Source organism: Euprymna scolopes, chromosome 26, assembly GCF_053919585.1.
Source record: "Euprymna scolopes isolate OS-2025 chromosome 26, ASM5391958v1, whole genome shotgun sequence".
Taxonomy (NCBI): domain Eukaryota; kingdom Metazoa; phylum Mollusca; class Cephalopoda; order Sepiida; family Sepiolidae; genus Euprymna; species Euprymna scolopes.
Genome location: NC_136507.1, coordinates 39,049,243 through 39,067,142, shown reverse-complemented (window position 1 = coordinate 39,067,142; position 17,900 = coordinate 39,049,243). Strand labels below are relative to the sequence as shown.

General features: G+C 36.3%; 1 protein-coding gene across 1 annotated transcript in view; it reads right to left on the bottom strand.

The window, feature by feature from the left end:
* The window catches only part of LOC145247809 (uncharacterized), a 1,402,654-nt gene that overhangs the window by 824,382 nt on the left and 560,372 nt on the right, over window positions 1–17,900 (bottom strand). Inside the window, exon 4 of the mRNA XM_080109443.1 lies at window positions 6,058–6,165. Within this exon, the coding sequence (XP_079965569.1) occupies window positions 6,058–6,165 (108 nt within the window). The remainder of the gene's footprint in view (window positions 1–6,057; window positions 6,166–17,900) is intronic.

Here is a 17,900-nt window from a genome sequence, read left to right as displayed (position 1 = left end):
TCGATTGTGTAACGTTTTTTTTTTAATTACTGCCTTTTTTAAAAGTTACTGCTTAGCTTTTTTTAATTACTCCCTAGTTTTACATATATAATTGCTAGTTTGATATACCTATGTTACATTTTTCAATGAATATTCTTAAAGTTTTACACAAATATAACCAAACCTAATCAAGTAAGTTTATTTATACAGAATAAATATATTAATAATAGTACATACATTGAGAAACATGCTTCAATTGGCACTATTTCGTGCAATTCATTCATGGGTATTTAAGTATCTATAAGGTATCAGCGTGCAATGAAGTTATGGTATAAATGTTACACTGTATCATAGCAAAGATACGTGAATATAAATATATGCTAAGTTAGTTTACTGGACGGGGAAAAAGGACTATAAAAATAGAGACAATATTACATTCGAGATCTGGTGAGAGTCGTGAAATAATAGATCACGTGGCTTACGTCACCAATAAGGTAATAATTATGTTGCTGCACACAACGTATGTCGGTTCGCGGACAACTGTTGATGATTTTTGGTTATTTGAATCCGTGTCATATTCGTAGGTTCTGATATTTTAGGTTGACAGCGAGATTACACAGAACAATGTCGTTACAAACTCACACATAATATTAAATTCACATATTTATCACAAGGTGTCAAGGATTGACAATTGGAATAAATAGTTAATGTGATGCAACATAAGATGAAGAGTAAAGAAAGTGTTGTGGCGCTGGAAAGTTCGCTTAGACAAACACATACAGAAATTAGTTAGAAAAGGTGAAATATAGTGAAACAAAAATATCATATACAAGAGCAAGCGTCGTAGTAAGTACAGTAAATATGGCTGACTACGAAATTACACTGACTAAACTGAGAGTCGTAACTGTCAGTTAATTTTGAAAAGCATGGAGGAGTTAACTACAACAACAAGACAACTAAAAATTGTGATTGGAATGTAAAGATCATGACAACTATTTTTATCATCGATTTTGAAGATTACCTACGTTGCAGGTCGACAAGCAAGCACTTGTTATATTAATAAAACAATTCTTACGAGGTGGAACTACAAAATTGTCGTACTAGAAAAGATGACATGCTCCCATTTCCGTTTGATAAAAATCGGGTGTATTGTTTTTGTTGCAGACCATCTACTTGTTGTCCAGTTGTGTATAAATCCCAAGATCGATGGGAACCTTCTATCATGTTTGAAATTTACACGTTGTTGTAGGACTCATTCACTCTGCGATATAAGTTATGAAAATAAGACCAATGTCATCATCCTTAAAATGCAATCTCTGGATTGGCAGAAATGATAGCGACGTGTCCATGGTGGTGGAGACACAGTTTCCGGTTACGGCTATTGTTTTTAGTGTTGTTTTAAGTAAGGGCCACATCATGCGACTTCACATCTTAAAATCGGCTCGAAAGTAAACACGATTATGCATCTGGGTGTGCTGAAGAGTGCAGTGATTCCCCTGTGCAGAGTTACAGGTGGCAAACATGGGGGGGTGACAGCACGACTATGCACCGGTCCACAAACATAAAGAGATCCCAGCCTGGCGTCAGACGAAGCGCTTCGACTTTGTACCCTCTCTTCTTCCAACCTGAAGCCGCTGGACTACTTCATTTGATCAGACATCGAGGATATTACCGACATGATTTTCCACCACAGGAAATCCAATCTGATCGCCGCAGCCGCCGAGTAATTGCCAAGCTTCCGGCGGTGCTTATGGAAAAAAGCATACTCACAGTTTCGGATCCGTATCGATGTTCTGATTTAGAACAGAAACCGGCTACCTTAAATAGATGTAAGAACTACTACATACTCAAGTTACCTGAATTGATGTTTTCAATAACAGTTTTAAAATAAGGCTGGAGTGTTGCTTTATTAGGGCACCAACTTTATCGTTCCACCCTGTAGTAATAAACTATTTTTTTTACATGGAGTTCACCACTTATCAAGGGCCAATGGCCACTCGGGGATAGGGGTTATTGTGTGTACACTACTCAATAGGATAGTGTAGCAAAAGTATTGGAAAATTGATAAGGTGCCATTACTTAGGGGGGCGGTTCATCAGGAATTTGTTTGTGTTGGACTTGAAGGCATCCAGGTTGAAGTCGGGAAGGAAACAGGCAAGAGGAACAGAGTTCCACAGGCGTGCAGTTCTAAGAAAGAAGCTTTGTTCATGGAATCTACGTTTTGATTTAGCCACAGATAAGGAGTGGGGAAAATTATTGACGGTGGTTTCAGCTAGTCGGGTGTTTTTTTGAAAAAGATTGGCGAGGGGGGCCAGAGAATGGAGCTCAGACGAGCACTTGCTATGAAAATTACGGTAGAACAAAGACAGGTTCGCTACGTCTCTTCTGTGGGAGAGAGGTTGCAGGGAAGAGAAAAGGGCACCCCCACTAAACCACGAAGTCTATTTTGTACATTGTCAAGGCAGGATAGGCTGTTTTTAGCAGCTCCCGCCTAGATGTGGCAGCAGTACTCCATCTTTGGACGTACTTGGCTCTTATATAGATAGAGAATCCCATCAGTAGTGAGATATCTTCTGGAGCGGTAGAAGGATCCCACCATTTTCCCAGCGACCTTGGCCACATACTTTATGTATGTGTTCGATTTAAGATCAGGAGTAAAGGTCAAACCCAGAAGCTTATCAACTATTTTCGTGAGAATTACACACAGCGTTTGCCGTAAGAAATCAGAAATGAATTTTCTTAATAATCAGACAAGTGTTCGGTGTGAATATCTTACAAGCCAAAACAGATTGCACTCACTCAATCGTCTTATTAAACCGTAGTCGCGAGGTACACTTTGAATTGTAAGCTTACATACAAATTGCATTAATATAAAAATATAATTTCCATCCAAAGGCAAAACTGTGTACAGTACAATATTCAAGATTGGGAGGAATTTTTGCTGGCAGATGGGACATTTCGATCTCACACTTGTCCGTGATGTCACAGCGACACGGGTCTTCTGTAGCAATTTATATAATATAGTCAGCATAATGCTAATTAAAATATATCTAGTGTATATTTTATGTATTATATTTTAATGTAAGGTCTTTATGTTTTCTACTGCGACGTTTTGTCTCAATAACAAAAAATACGCATGGGTATCGATCCTCTGTTTCGTAAAACATTTTTTTACTAATATAAACAATTAGTATAGATATCCCGACAAGGTAAGCCATATAAAACATTAAAAGAATATCTTAGCGACTCCTGATATTGAAACCTTCTTTATGATCTACAGACGCACACCCAAACTCGTGTAATGCAGAGCCAACACTCTTTTTCGTTAGTGGGAAGAGACGCATGTTTTCAAGATCAGAAGAAGGTCGCAGGTTACAGCGATCGAAACGTTGTGTTAATATCACTCGATACGAGAATAATAGTCTGACTAATAAACATCACACAAGCAAAACATAAAGCTTGCTTTCTATGTTAAGAGAATTCAGAACGGTTACCACCTTTGAGGAAGATTTAGTTTTAAAAAGTTTTAACATTTTACATTGCCAATATACATCTTCTGAACTACATGGTCGAATTATAGTGCATTATCCGTTTTGACATCGGTCGGGAAAGGTTAATTCTGGTATTTTAAATCTTTTTTTTTATCACCAAGTGAACGTATTTTATAAAGATAGTGTAGCAAAATATAGTAGGCAAAAATAAGTAACAAAGATAGGAAATTCCTTCGCCCTGCACCGCCCATCTTTAGAAAATAGGGATTCTTGGCTGTAATTGCCGTAGAGAAAGAAGGCGGGGACAGAAAAAAAGTCAGTAAAAAACTCGTTTCTCGCAGATTCGTTGTTCGTCATAAGGAGCAATCCAACCGCCAGAACCACCTGCGCACAATCTGCAAAACACTGCCTGACTTCTTCTCAGCGTCCTGCCTTTATAGTGACAGAGAATTATATATTTGCATAGTCACGTGAGACCACACGAGATTCTGCGAGAATTCCATGGGGTCAAAGCCAATAAAAACCCATGGACAACATCTTGGAACTCTCTTCCGCTTGGCCCGCAACACAACAACAGACTTATCCAGGCTAAACTCTTTATTTCCCCCTATTTCGGTTATTGCCAATTCCGCTACAGATAGCTATCGCCTATAGAAAACAAAAACGATATAGCGCCTCAAATTGTCTTTGGAGAGAAAGAAGAGGTTAATACTTCCACGGACTACTTCATATTTAAGTCTGATATAACATTAAATAACATAAAGTAAGGTGTCGTATCTGTCTTCGCAACACACTTAGTTTATATTGAACTCGATAACTAATAGTTTGAAGGAAGATTGCAATAATTATTCTAGTGACATTAATGTCGTTGTAGAGTGAGATTTTCCAGAAATTCTAAACAGATTATTTGTCTCTAGTTAGAAAGCTTGTAACAATGCATTCTTATGTTGTTTTGAAGATGAGCTCCCTCTACTCTGCTAGAAATTACTTTATCTCTAAAAGGCCACCCTTCGCTTCTGTATAAAGCATTGTTGTGCCATTTGGGCTTGGACATCTGCTGCAGTTTCTCAATCCTAAAGAGAATTACAGGAGAGAGTTACCAACCTAATAGGTCTAGAACTGTCAGCTATTCTTCTACCACTTTCGCATCGATGAAATGTTGTATTTCTTCTGCCTTTTTTACATCTTTTTTTTCATCAGAGATGCTTCGACAAATTACACCTCGTACCACCTCGACGTGAATAAGTACGACAAACTGGACAAGCAGCAACATTCTACTCTAATAGTTTCTTAGAAACTTTGGAATTCCGTTCCGGATTCTTGCTTCCCTTACTGTAAATGATTAAGTGTAATGTAAACACACATCTTTCTTCTAAACTACCTACAGAGTATCCCTGCAAATTATGCCCCAGATAGTAGGCCCCTACATCAAAGTGGCGCTATGCCTTGCTTTACGTAAAAATGCAATAAAAATAAAACATTAAACACGCAGGGCATATGTAACTAGTTAATTGAAAGGTTTCTCCTTACATTAAATGTAAAAACTAGTCTAGCAATAGTAATGGCTAATGACTCTATCTGAAAATACATCTTTGAAACTCCTTGGCCTAACGTTCACAAGAAACACGAGTGGGAACAATTACGTTAAAAGCATTGCAAGGACTGCTGCGAGGAAGGTAGGCTCTCTCTACCATGCAGGAAAACTATTAACACCTGAAAGTATCCTGTACCTCTATAAGACCACCATTCGGTCATGTATCGAGTATTGTTGTCATATTTGAGCTGGTGCATCTGCTACTAGCCTATCACTCCTAGACAAGGTTCAAAAGAGAGTCGCCAATCTGATAGGTCCTGATCAGACATCTAAGCTTTAGCCTCTGTCCCATCGACGAAATCTTGCATTCCTCAACCTGTTCTACAAGTATATTAATGGTGAATGCCCTGACGAACTTCAAGCACTTGTGCCTCCACGACGTAAACACCCACGACAAACCCGACAGGCAGCTAAATCTCACCCCCGCACAATAGAGATCCCTAGATGTAAAAGAGCTTTTTACTCCAGGAGTTTTCTTCCCCCAGAACCGCTAGACTTTTGAATTCTATTCCAGGTCCATGCTTCCCTAACCGTACTGACATGCAGAAGTTCAAGTGTAATTTGAACCGACATCTTGCTGCCCAACTCCCTACATAGTACTCCAGTAGCTGTTACCCCTGATAGTAGCCCCCTACACCAACATGGCGATGCGCATTGTTTTGGGTGAAAATGACATTAAAAAAATCAATAAACTGTGTATCATGCCGTCTTGTTTAAACATATTTTTATGAAATTTTCATGCTATTGTTCTTTTAATTTTGTATATCATCAACTAATTCTGAATTTAAATTTGATTTTTTGCATACAGATGATGGAGAGAAGATAGCATAGACAAGTAGAAGGACAAGCTGGGCATTTCAAAGCATAAATAAAGATATACATGTTCCTCTCACGAATACAAATGGTGAAAAACTTAATGAAAGCACCTGAGCAAAATCAAACAGATGTGCTTAGCATAGCATAGTCGTGCAGGTGATAGTTGACTATACAAACCCTGAGCTTTGGCCGGTGGTCGGTCCATCTCCCATTCGTCCGCCCTCTGGCGGCAGAAGACGGTATTCCATCCCTTTGTCAACGGACAGACATCTGCCACGAACATGGCTATCAGGAGAGATAGAGAGAGAGAAACAAAGATAGAAAGAAAGAGGACAAAAAATGTAGAGTCAAAGAAATATAATCATGAAAAGACATAGAATCGCAAAGAGGTGGACATATATATATATATATACAGATTTTTTGTGCGTTTATTCTTTTCCAGACTATGTACCTGATCTTCATAGTTGTTTTTGTTTCACCTCGTTTCGCCCAGCTCATCCTCCGGCATTTTTCATATAATTAACCACGATGGAATGCTGAGTCTTGTACCTATTTACTATGCCTCTCCACGGGACAGAGTTAGACACCAGGGTCGTTTACTACCTTCCATAGTTCTTGTCTCACCATATTTTGGCTAATTAATCATATAGCCTGCTTGAGTAAGATTGATATCGAAAAGTATAGAAGTGTTGAGTCACTATGGTTTTAAGTTAGACTGACTGAAGAGAGCGGTTTAAATCCTACTTAAGCAGGCTAGAGGTTTACTGCTGAGATATTGACAATAGAAAGCAGAAATAATTGGACATATGTTACAAGCTTACGTATTCCGATTCCGTCGCGGTTACTACCTAAAGAAGGCTAGAGAGTGAGTAGTCCGAAACTTGATGAAACCGCAACAACTATGAAGCGACAACACCAGTCCGCAACATAATGACTACACAATTTATAAAACCTCATCCCAAAGATAAAAAAAACAAACAAACAAACAAATAAAATTTTTGTCAATCCATTATCTTCGGTCATCATCGGTCATCATCGGTCATCATTCATAAATCACGCTTATGTTTTAGTTTTAATGATGCAGAACACCCCCCCCCCGCCGCGCAGTATCTATATAAACACCTACGTTTCAAAATGTTTTTACAACCATTTGCTTAGACGTCAGGTACAAATTTACAATGTCCAGATAAAGAGAAATAGGTACCAGATAAAGAGGTTTCTTCATACAACACAAGTGAAGATTCAAGCTCACGACGTATAGACAAATATATGCTTGTTTCTCTCTTCCGCTTGCTTGTTTCTTAAAATAAATGTGACGATTATTCGTTTTGCGTTTGTAACAAATGGTTATTCATAATAACATATTTCCGGTTATTTTTTTCTGTCGTAAGAACAACTAAATCAAAATAAAAATGAAATGATCCCGATATAATGAAATTTGATTACATGATAAATTACTGTAAAACTATGTTCTAAAATATCAAGTTTAATTGTAAGCAGTCAAATAATTGAGAGTTGCGAACTAGATACCATTGTTATGTGTCATTGAAAGTATGAAATCAAAGGCGTTTTGCGATCGGTTTAATAACTATTGCAGTTGTAAACAACGCCATAAACAGTGGAAAGCCAACTATGTACAAAAAACTTAAAATGTAAAAATGATAATTATCTGTGTATATATATATATATATATATATATATATATATATATATATATATATTTTTGTGTGTATGCATATATATATATGTATATATATATAAAACATGTATATATATCTATATCTATATATAAAGTTATAAAATATATATGACAATTTTATAACTTACTACCTAGCTTTACCCACATATTGAGCACTGTTAAAATAAATACTTAAAGTTAACGCATGAATTTATAATTTTAGTATATCAAATTTTGTGATTAAATGAAGTAGTCATATATATATATATATATATATATATATATATATATATATATACATATATACGGTTTATTTTTTATTACCGTATGTTTCTGTTAAGTTACATTATTGTTTCAGCTACTCGGCCATTTTTTTGACCGACTTTTACAGAGATGTTCGCTATTTTGGGTCTGAGGAAGCTACAGACGGCCATAAAACGGCCGAGTAGCCGAAACAATAACGTTACTTAACAGAAGGACACGGTAATAAAAAATATAACACATATTTACTCTACAACAGTATTAGCACTTTCTTCAGTTTTTATTAATTACCATCTCTCTATATATATATACTAGTAATAATGCTCAAAAATTCAATATATGAAAGCTTTAACGTCACACAAGACAAAATAATATGATCGTAAACTGCTTAAATAATAGAAGAATAAACACCCAAATCACACAGTTAACATCCCAAGATATCAAAAATTATGAAGACTTGTGCTAAAATACCAGTAAAAAGTTAATACTAAAATACCGGTAAACAAAATTATCCGACAAACAGCTGGCTTCTCCTCGATAAAAAATGTTATGTGTCGTTGATAGTATGAAATCAAAGGCGTGTTGCGATCGGTTTAACAACTATTGCCATATTATAAACAACGCCATAAAGAGTTAAAAGCCCACTATGTACAAAAAACTTAAAATATAAAAATAATATATATGTATATATATATATATATATATAAATATATATATATATATATTTATATATATATATATATATATATATATATATATATATATATATATATATATAATGAAGGGCGAATGAACCCATTTTCGGGGTCAACGGCCAACTAGCATCATGTGTGTATGTATACTTATATATATATATATATATATATATATATATATATATATATATATATATATATATATATTGAACCGGTACAAGGAAATTACCAGGTTGGTGTCTGGGAGCGCGGTTATACCACTAAGAGAAGGAAACTCTTACATTAAACCTGAGGGTTGTTGTCTGCTTGTTCTGTGGCAATTGGTTTGCACCGAGTAAGTTAATCAGCAGTTCCAAAAAGTGTGGATGGTCCTACACGAGCCTTCACCACTTAAATGAAGTCCTTTGTGTGGGTTTCGGACAGCCTGTCATAATTTCATTATGAAATCCTCATACTGCCCTGCAAGAAGTCCACTGGCGATGAAAGCGACGGGGACAGGTAAAGGATATTACTGGAAGTCCTCAGCTGGATCTCTGCACAGTGGCGGCTGATGGTAGATGGCCGTTCTTGCATAAACCTGTGAGCAATTGTGCTGTTCGTGTCCTCCATCAGTGACAAAGCAGCCCTATTTAGGGATAGCACTGCTTTCCCTGTGGCGGGGAGGGGGCGATAAAAGGAGCCCTAAAAATTACTTGCTCACCACTTTACTTGGCAGACCGCTGCAGCTGTCTGGTTATCCAGTTACGCAGTCAGAACAATAGAGTACGACAAAAAACCTCAACAAAGAATCTCTCAATAGGGTGTTGGAATGTCCGTACCCTAAAGGATAATAATGCTGTACCCGAGCGCAAGACAGCCCTTGTTTCTCTTGAGTTACAGAGGTATGATGTTGACATTGCTGTCTTATGTGAAACTCGCTTGCCTGGCAATTCTCAACTTCGAGAGAAAAAGGGTGGATATGACTTCTTTTGGTTAGGAAAGGCAGAAAATGAACCCCGCCAATCAGGCGTTGGTTTTTCCATTAAGTACAAGATGGCAAAGTCCTTGTCGTCTTTTCCCAAAGGCGTATCTGATCGTGTGGCAACTCTTTCCCTAGAGTTAGAAGAAAACACCAGGGTGACGCTAGTTAGTTGTTACGTCCCAACGTTAGCCAGTTCAGTTCAAAAGAAGGATAACTTCTTCGATACCCTCCGTGATGTCCTCTCCAGAGTTTGACACCATGATACACTCGTTTTTGCTGACGGTTTCAATGCTCGTGTTTGTAGTGACCATCTGTTGTGGACCGGTGTACTTGGTAAGCATGGCATAGGCAAGGTAAATGCAAATAGTTTACGACTTCTTAAGATCTGTAGGGAGTTTGACCTCTGTATTTCCAATGCCATATTCCAACAACCTGTGCATCGGAGGACGACATGGATGCATCCTCGTTCAAAGGACTGGCATCTTATTGACTTCGTCATAACAAAGCGGAAGCACATGTGGCTTCAAAATCACTCGCTCTTTCCACACTTCTTGCTATCTTTCGGATCACGCCCTTCTCAGAAGTAAACTGTCGTTGAATGTGCGAAGGCACAGAGTTAAAAAATCAACAGTCCCCAAACGCATTGATGTGCGGCCTCTTAAATCAAGGGAAAAGAGAACTGAGCTGATTTTGTGTCCTCTATTTCTCAGAATCCAGATATTCCAGAATTGTCATTGGAACCTGCTTATCAGGAGGTATGGGAATCCATCAAACAAATTGCTTCTGGCAAGTCCCCATCATCAAAGGATCCAATTCCGCCTGAAGTGTACAAGCATGGTGGGCATGTGCTGGTAAAAAAGCTCCATGCTCCCTTTGTAAAGATATGGAAAGCAGGCCGAGTTACCCAGGACTACAAAGATGCCTGCATCAAACGTCTCTACAAAAATAAGGGAGTCAAGAATGTCTGCGACAACCATCGGGGGATATCTCTGCTTTCAATTGCAGGAAAGATTCTGGCTAGGCTCATTCTAAACCGAATCATAAATCGTCTCGTATATAAGGTGTATCCAGAGTCGCAGTGTGGGTTTTGGTCAGGTCGGGGCACCATTGACATAATATTTTCCTTACGTCAGGTGGCAGAAAAGGTCCGTGAGAAAAATCAAGAATTGTATATGGTGTTTGTTGAACTGACGAAGGCCTTCGACACTGTGAATCGCGATACTCTTTGGCAAGTTTTAAGAAGGCTTGGTATTCCAGAAAACATGCTGAACGTGATCATTTCCTTTCACAAGGTGATGAAGGCCAGTGTTGTCTCAGATGGTATGATGTCTGATCCATTTGATGTTACGAATGGGACGAAACAGGGATGTGTAATGGACCCAGTCCTCTTTGCGCTCTTCTTTTCACTAATGCTGAAACATGCATTTGATGATTTGGACACTGGTGTCAAGTATCAATGTAGGTCATCCGGTGGCTTATTTAACCATCAACGGTTTAAGACCAAGACTCTTCTTCGCAACGAAATTATTCGCGACTTGTTCTTCGCTGACGATGCCGCACTGGTAGCCACGTCCTTTGAGGAAGCCCAGGTTCTTCTTGATCGATTTTCAGTCGCGTGCAAGGCCTTTGGCCAGACAATTAGCATAAGGAAGACTGAGGTAGTGCATCAGCCACACCCCACCCCAAAACAAGTTGAAGACGTAAAGCAAAATCCACCGGAGTATAGATTTCCTGCGCGCAAGCTGAAAGTCGACGGTCATGATATCAATTATGTCAAGTCCTTTCCTTACCTTGGTAGCTAGGTGAACCAGGGCGGTTCTCTTGATGATGAAATTGTCAACAGGATTGCTAAGGCCACTTTTGCCTTTGCAAATCTCCGCCATCGCTTGTGGAACGAAAGGGGTATTCGACTAGATACAAAAATCCTTGTCTACGTGCTGTTGTTCTTTCAATTCTTCTTTATGGATCTGAGTCATGGACTCCATACAGACATCACATTAATCAGCTGGACGTTTTCCACAAAAGCTGTCTACGCTCCATATGTGGTCTTAGCCTCCGCGACAAGGTATCAAATGCCGAATTATTCACAAAATGCAAAATATCTGGCATTGAATTATTCCTTATTCAATCGCAATTGCGGTTGGCTGGTCATGTATTGAGGATGCCCGATGACAGAATTCCAAAATTGCAATGTACAGTCAATTTGAGGGTGGTAAAAGAATTGTCGGACGTCCTTGGCTTAGTTACAAGGGCAAGTTGAAGAGTAACTTGTCTGCAGTGAACATACCATACAGGAGTCTTGAAGATGAGGTGAATGACCGAAAAGGATAGAGATCAAGGTTTTTTGAACGTCTCCAGAGGTTTCAATCTGAAAGCTTAAGGCAACTGAAAGAAAACAGAGTAAGAGCAAAACAGCTACCAGTCGAACCAATATCAGCAGCATTAAATCCACATTCATGTTCTATTTGTGGCCTTGTCTGCAAGTCCCTTGCTGGACTATAAAGTCATCAGAGGCAAAAGCATAAATGAGTTTTAGAAATATGGGTTGTCTGAACCTCATACGTCGAAATCGACGAGAGAGTCCATCATATATATATATATATATATATATATATATATATATATATATATATATATATATATATATACTAAACACTAGCATATATATATATATATATATATATATATATATATATATATATATATATATATATATATATATATATACTAAACGGTCTCACCTCTAAATTCCGCAATGAACGATTTAGGGAAATACAAAATATAGGTTTATTTAAATAGAAAATAGAATTTTTCGTAACTAATAAAATATAAAATATTAAATTTGAGAAAGCAAATATGAATTTCAGTGACATTTTTTTTCTAATTGGCGTCTCTAATAAAAATACAAATTTATCGGTATTTTTTTACATCATCTAAAACTCATCCTTCGCATTCTAAATGTTGACTTTTAAAGGTTTTCGGATATACTGACTACGAAGATTAAAGTGAAGATTAGAGATGATATGTAGTTCACAAGGCATACAACACATTTGTATTCCAACGTAAAAGCTATAAAAATTTCTGACATACATTTTTCCACAACGAAGGAATTAGTAATAGACATGCGTTACGGATTTTCGATTAAACAATCCCAAATTTCTCATGTTAAGAACGGTTTTTAGAATAACCACCCCCAACTTCCTCATGTAAAGCACGGCTTTCAGAATAAACACCGCCAACCTACTCATATTTTAAAAAATGGCTTTTGGAATATCATACCCGACCTCTCCATATCAAAAACGAATTTGCGAATAAACACTCCCACCCTCCCTATGTTAAGAACAGCTTTCGGAATAAACACCCCATTTTTCCATTAGGCTTTTAAAATATAATTGCTTTTGTTGTATTGGGAGTTCCAGCTTAAATTCTATCTAGGTAGTTTTTAGAAATAATGACTATCTAGGTAGTTGTTAGAAATAAAGAAAATAAGAATGTTTATTTTCTCATTAGCTTAGAAATAAAGAAAATAAGAATGTTTATTTTCTCATTAAATAGTTTAGCAGGGTTAGTTTTGACAGCTGTCAAAATCAGTCACCTTGAGTGGCCCAGATAGAGTGCACCGGAAATTTGAAGGTGACACTGAATTCTGGGTAACTTCCGGTGATGACGAGACGGGATAGAGGGGCTAGGCGGCAGATTAAGCGGACGGGAATTTGGGTGCTTCCCGACAACCAGGCTCCGAGATATTGAATTTACCTTGAATAAAGATTGAAATTTCAAGTCCATCTTGTTTGTTCATCAATGAATCTGTCTGCAGTGACCCGACTCCCAGCAACATGGAGAACCAGCGAAGGGGAGAATATCATCGCTGGCCAAGGCAAATTCAGGTATGTTTGCATTGAATTTGTTTGCGCATACACGTCATCGGAAACATCCCTAGGCAAGGCAAATAGACATTAGAAGAATCACACCCACACCCACATAAGAAGAACATTGATAAGAACACACCCACACACGCATATATATATATATATATACATATATTTACAATGTGAACACTAAGACTGTCTCAACACTCAAAAGCTTCTATTACACTTCTAAGTATGAACATTTATATATATATATATAAATATATATATACATATATATATATATATATATATATATATATATATATATATATATATATAAGGACCTTTAGGCATACTAATGTACTTCTAACAGAACCCTTCTAATATAACCCAATATGTAACACTTTTTGTCTGTTTCGGTTACACGCATGCCCATAGCTAACTACTCAGTTGTAAAAATAAAATAAGTGCCAGGGATTACATTAGCTTTTACCTTAGATATCATATGTTTTCATATATGGCAAACAACTTATCAGACCCAAATTGAACTGTGATATTCATTGTCCGCATACCAGAAAACCTATAAAAGTCGACATTGACAATCTCGAAACCGCCACAAGACTGAAATCAATCAATGAAAGATCGAGACGAACGCAATCATTCAAACATAAACAGAAGTTCTCTCACTGCTTATTTTAAAACGAAATTTAATATAATTTGCATTTGTTCAAAAAATTTTATGATGTTTTTGTACATCCACCTCGCACCGGAAAAAAGTCAAGCAATAGCTGCCAAGTTATTACAATATTGTAAGTATAATTCCAATCTCTTTGCATCGTATTTCAAAATCATACTACACCAGAACTTTACATTATAACCAATTAATTATGATATGATTATAAGTTAACATCAGAGTGATAAAAAGAAGTAAGTAAAAGAACACGGTCTGCAATAAATGGTTTACCTATCAAAAAATGCTGCTGTCCTTGGGAACCGAACGTTTAATTCAGTCCCGACTTGTTTATTTTCATTTAAAATGTGATATGAAAATCCAACACTTCTGCAATACTGCGGGGATCCCACGCTTTTAGTTTTCTGTTTCAGAATATTATTATAAGGACACATTTATTTGATTATTAGTCTGCAGCCCTTTTCTCAAATCAGCTTTCTTTCATTAGCACATATTCGATAACATTAAAAAAAAGATCTTCAGTTGAACAAATTACAATTTGACCAGGCGATAAATTCAGTTCGTGAACTGACGACTAAGATTTTCTAAGACATTGCTAAAAATTTCCGAACTGTTGGGGGGGGGGCTTCGTAAAAGAGCACCTTTGCCCCTATAATGATGCTTTTGATATGAGCGATGACAATCTATCATAAGAGTTTCCAATCCCGGGATTATGTTATCAATGAGGATTAGACAGTAGAATTTCCTGTGGAATTCACTATAACCACTGGGAGTTTTTACATCATCAGCTTAAATTGAAGGAAAGATAGCCAGTTATTAAGAAATCTTGATCCATCTACACTGTGTAATGGCATACGTTTAGCAATTAAAGCTTTGAAAATTAACGTTCTGGAGGCCATTATAACAACTAGAATTTTAAAGGTGAAACCGTATTAATTCCTCGGATTATCCCTGCTCTTTCTATCATGCCATTTCAGTTCCAACTTTTACAATTCCCTGTAACACTTACTTTTGAGATGTTTATAAATAAGGCTCGAGTTTTTGGACTTTAGCTTAAGACACCTTAATTTTGTAATAGATAGTTGTATGTTTGTTCACGCCTTAAAATCATTGCACACCTGTTAAAAGTTAAATCCAAAACCGTTTCACCGTAGAGAGGTTTTCTAAAAGTAATGCTACATATACATTTACCAGATTTTAGATATTTTAATTATTTTATTAAGATACTAGATTGCTAATGCCATCTTTACGTATATATATATATATATATATATATATATATATATATATATATATATATATATATATACTAGCATTTCAGCCCGGCGTTACCCGGGTATGTGGAGGTGTATTGAACAACAAAAAGTGGTATATTTTTTTAACTTTGACCCCTATTATTACCCCTTAAAATTTATTGTTTTGGACTCAAATAATAATATTAAGTTAGATTCATGTCCAAGGAATCTATATCTAAAATTTCAATTGTGTAGACCCAAAATTGTCGATGAGATTGGTAGAGTGCTCAAAGGTCAAATCGTTGTACTTTGACCCCTCAATCGCCAAATATTTGGCCAGAAACGGCTCACATCGATTTGCCTTAATCTCAGTACCCTGCATATTAAATTTTGAGTATGTAGCCTAAAAATTAACATAGTTATTGCATAGGGAAATGTACACAGACACACGCAGACACTTTCACTTTTATATATATATATATATATATATATATATATATATATATATATATATTATATTTTATACAATATATATTTATGCCAATCAAATAAAGTTATATATATATATGTGTGTGTGTGTGTGTGTGTGTGTGTGTGTGTGTGTGTGTGTAGTACATTAACTAGTTAAAACAAAGAAAAGATTGAACATTTTTCAGATATGCACTATGATATAAATATAATAGCTATTCTTATATCATATTTTTAAAAAAGAGAGACAAAAAGATAATAGATTAAACTAGAAAAGAGGATAAGGGCTACTGGTGAAACCTCAATAAAATAAAACGCACCTACTTCTCCTACCTCATGGCGGATGAAGAAGAAAGTAGCCATTATGAAGTAAGACCTCATTTAATCAACTTAGTAATTATGTATGAGGACAGAATATTAAAATGTATCAACGCCGGGTATTTCAGTTAGAAGAAAAAAGATAAAAAATTATGCAATTATTCCAAGCAGCACATTTTACAGTTTAGTTTGAAATCACCAAGCCACCATTCTTTAAAAGAGTGCTTCATTATGAATAGTCTTCTACTTTCAATTAGAACTAAAAAAAAGTGTTGATCGTATTCTGCGGATAGATATAACGTACTTATTTTGGGAAGCAATTATCGATTTTGTCCGTTTTGCTTTTTTTTTGCTATTAAAATATTGATAGCTAATTATTTATATAATGATGTCGATTTAAGTTAAAAAGAAATTCACAACATCTGCAGACGCTGTAATGAAATTGCTAATAATAGAATTGACTAGAAAACACTTACGAGTAATATGCATATGTATAGACATATATCATGCTCATATATACATATACACGCTTTTATATGAGCACATAAAGAAAATTTGAACAACGATTTTATGTAGAATAGAATATATTCTACAAGAAAGTAAATACAAAACAAAAACAGGTTGTGGGCATTTTATAACTGCTACTTAGATAGTTTCGGGTTAGATCACGATTATTCCCCATCAGACTATAGATAATGATTAGAAAGGCCTATTATAAAGTCATTGACCGCTCTCACCCTTTTACCTTTTAAGCAGCTCTTGGGTTGTACGCCATATTTAATTTAGGAACAGTATCCGATGGTTAGTTGTTTTATACAAGCCCTGGAGGTGAGTGGTTCTCAGTAGACAGTTTTTGAGTTGGATGCCACAAAGCAAAAGTTTCTTTCCTTGCTGACAAGAAGAAAACACAGGCAAAGTTGCTAACGAAAAGTTTTAATTTTTATACAGCAATTCTGGACTCTGATTGGTTGCAAGCAGAACGTGAATTAATTTGATTCGTCAGTTTTTAGCAGCATCATTTATAAATAGAATCTTCCACATTTGCGGTATCATACACCAATTATATCTAAAAAATATTGCAAAAGGGGTACTAGTACGAAGATCATTAGAAACCTTTCCAGACTTTTTGTGTACAGGAATTTAAAATTGTCGTTCGCTATTAGAAAATTAAGTATGTTTTTTCTAGATATCTTATCAAATGACTAACCAATTTGTAAATTTCGGGTTTAACTAAACAGCTAAACAGGGATTGGAATACACCCTACTAACGCCTGGTTGTCACGGCTAGTGAACTTTTAAAATGCAACCTGGATGTGAGGATACGTTAAAAAGGATATGCAATAATAGTCTGTTTTATGATTGGAAAAATAACACAGAAACGTATCGCATGATTTAGATTGCGTTTTACCCATCTTGCGTGAATAGAATCAGTTCTTAGGTGGCATCAAAAATTACAAGAAAGCTATGAGAGATGAGAAAAGGCGAGGGAGGAGTGAGGAAGTCGGATTTCCATAATTGATTGACCAAATAGGGAATATAATGGATAAGAACCCCTGTATGTCTATAGAGACAGCAAATGCACAGTGTAATGTCAATGTGGGAAATATACATAGAATTATTCCCGAGAAACTAACAAGGCGGAAGATGCACCAGACAACAACTCAATCATTGTTCCAGACTAGTTTACTAACATAGAATACTTTCATAAATTTTTCCACAGTAAGTACATTCTTTGTCGTTTCTACCGTATACGTTGCATCCATTATTTCTCCGTAGGAGTTTTTTTTTTATTTTGGTTGTACGTATGCATTAATTCCTGGTGTTGTATAATTTCAAGACACATATTCAAACCCATGTTTGTA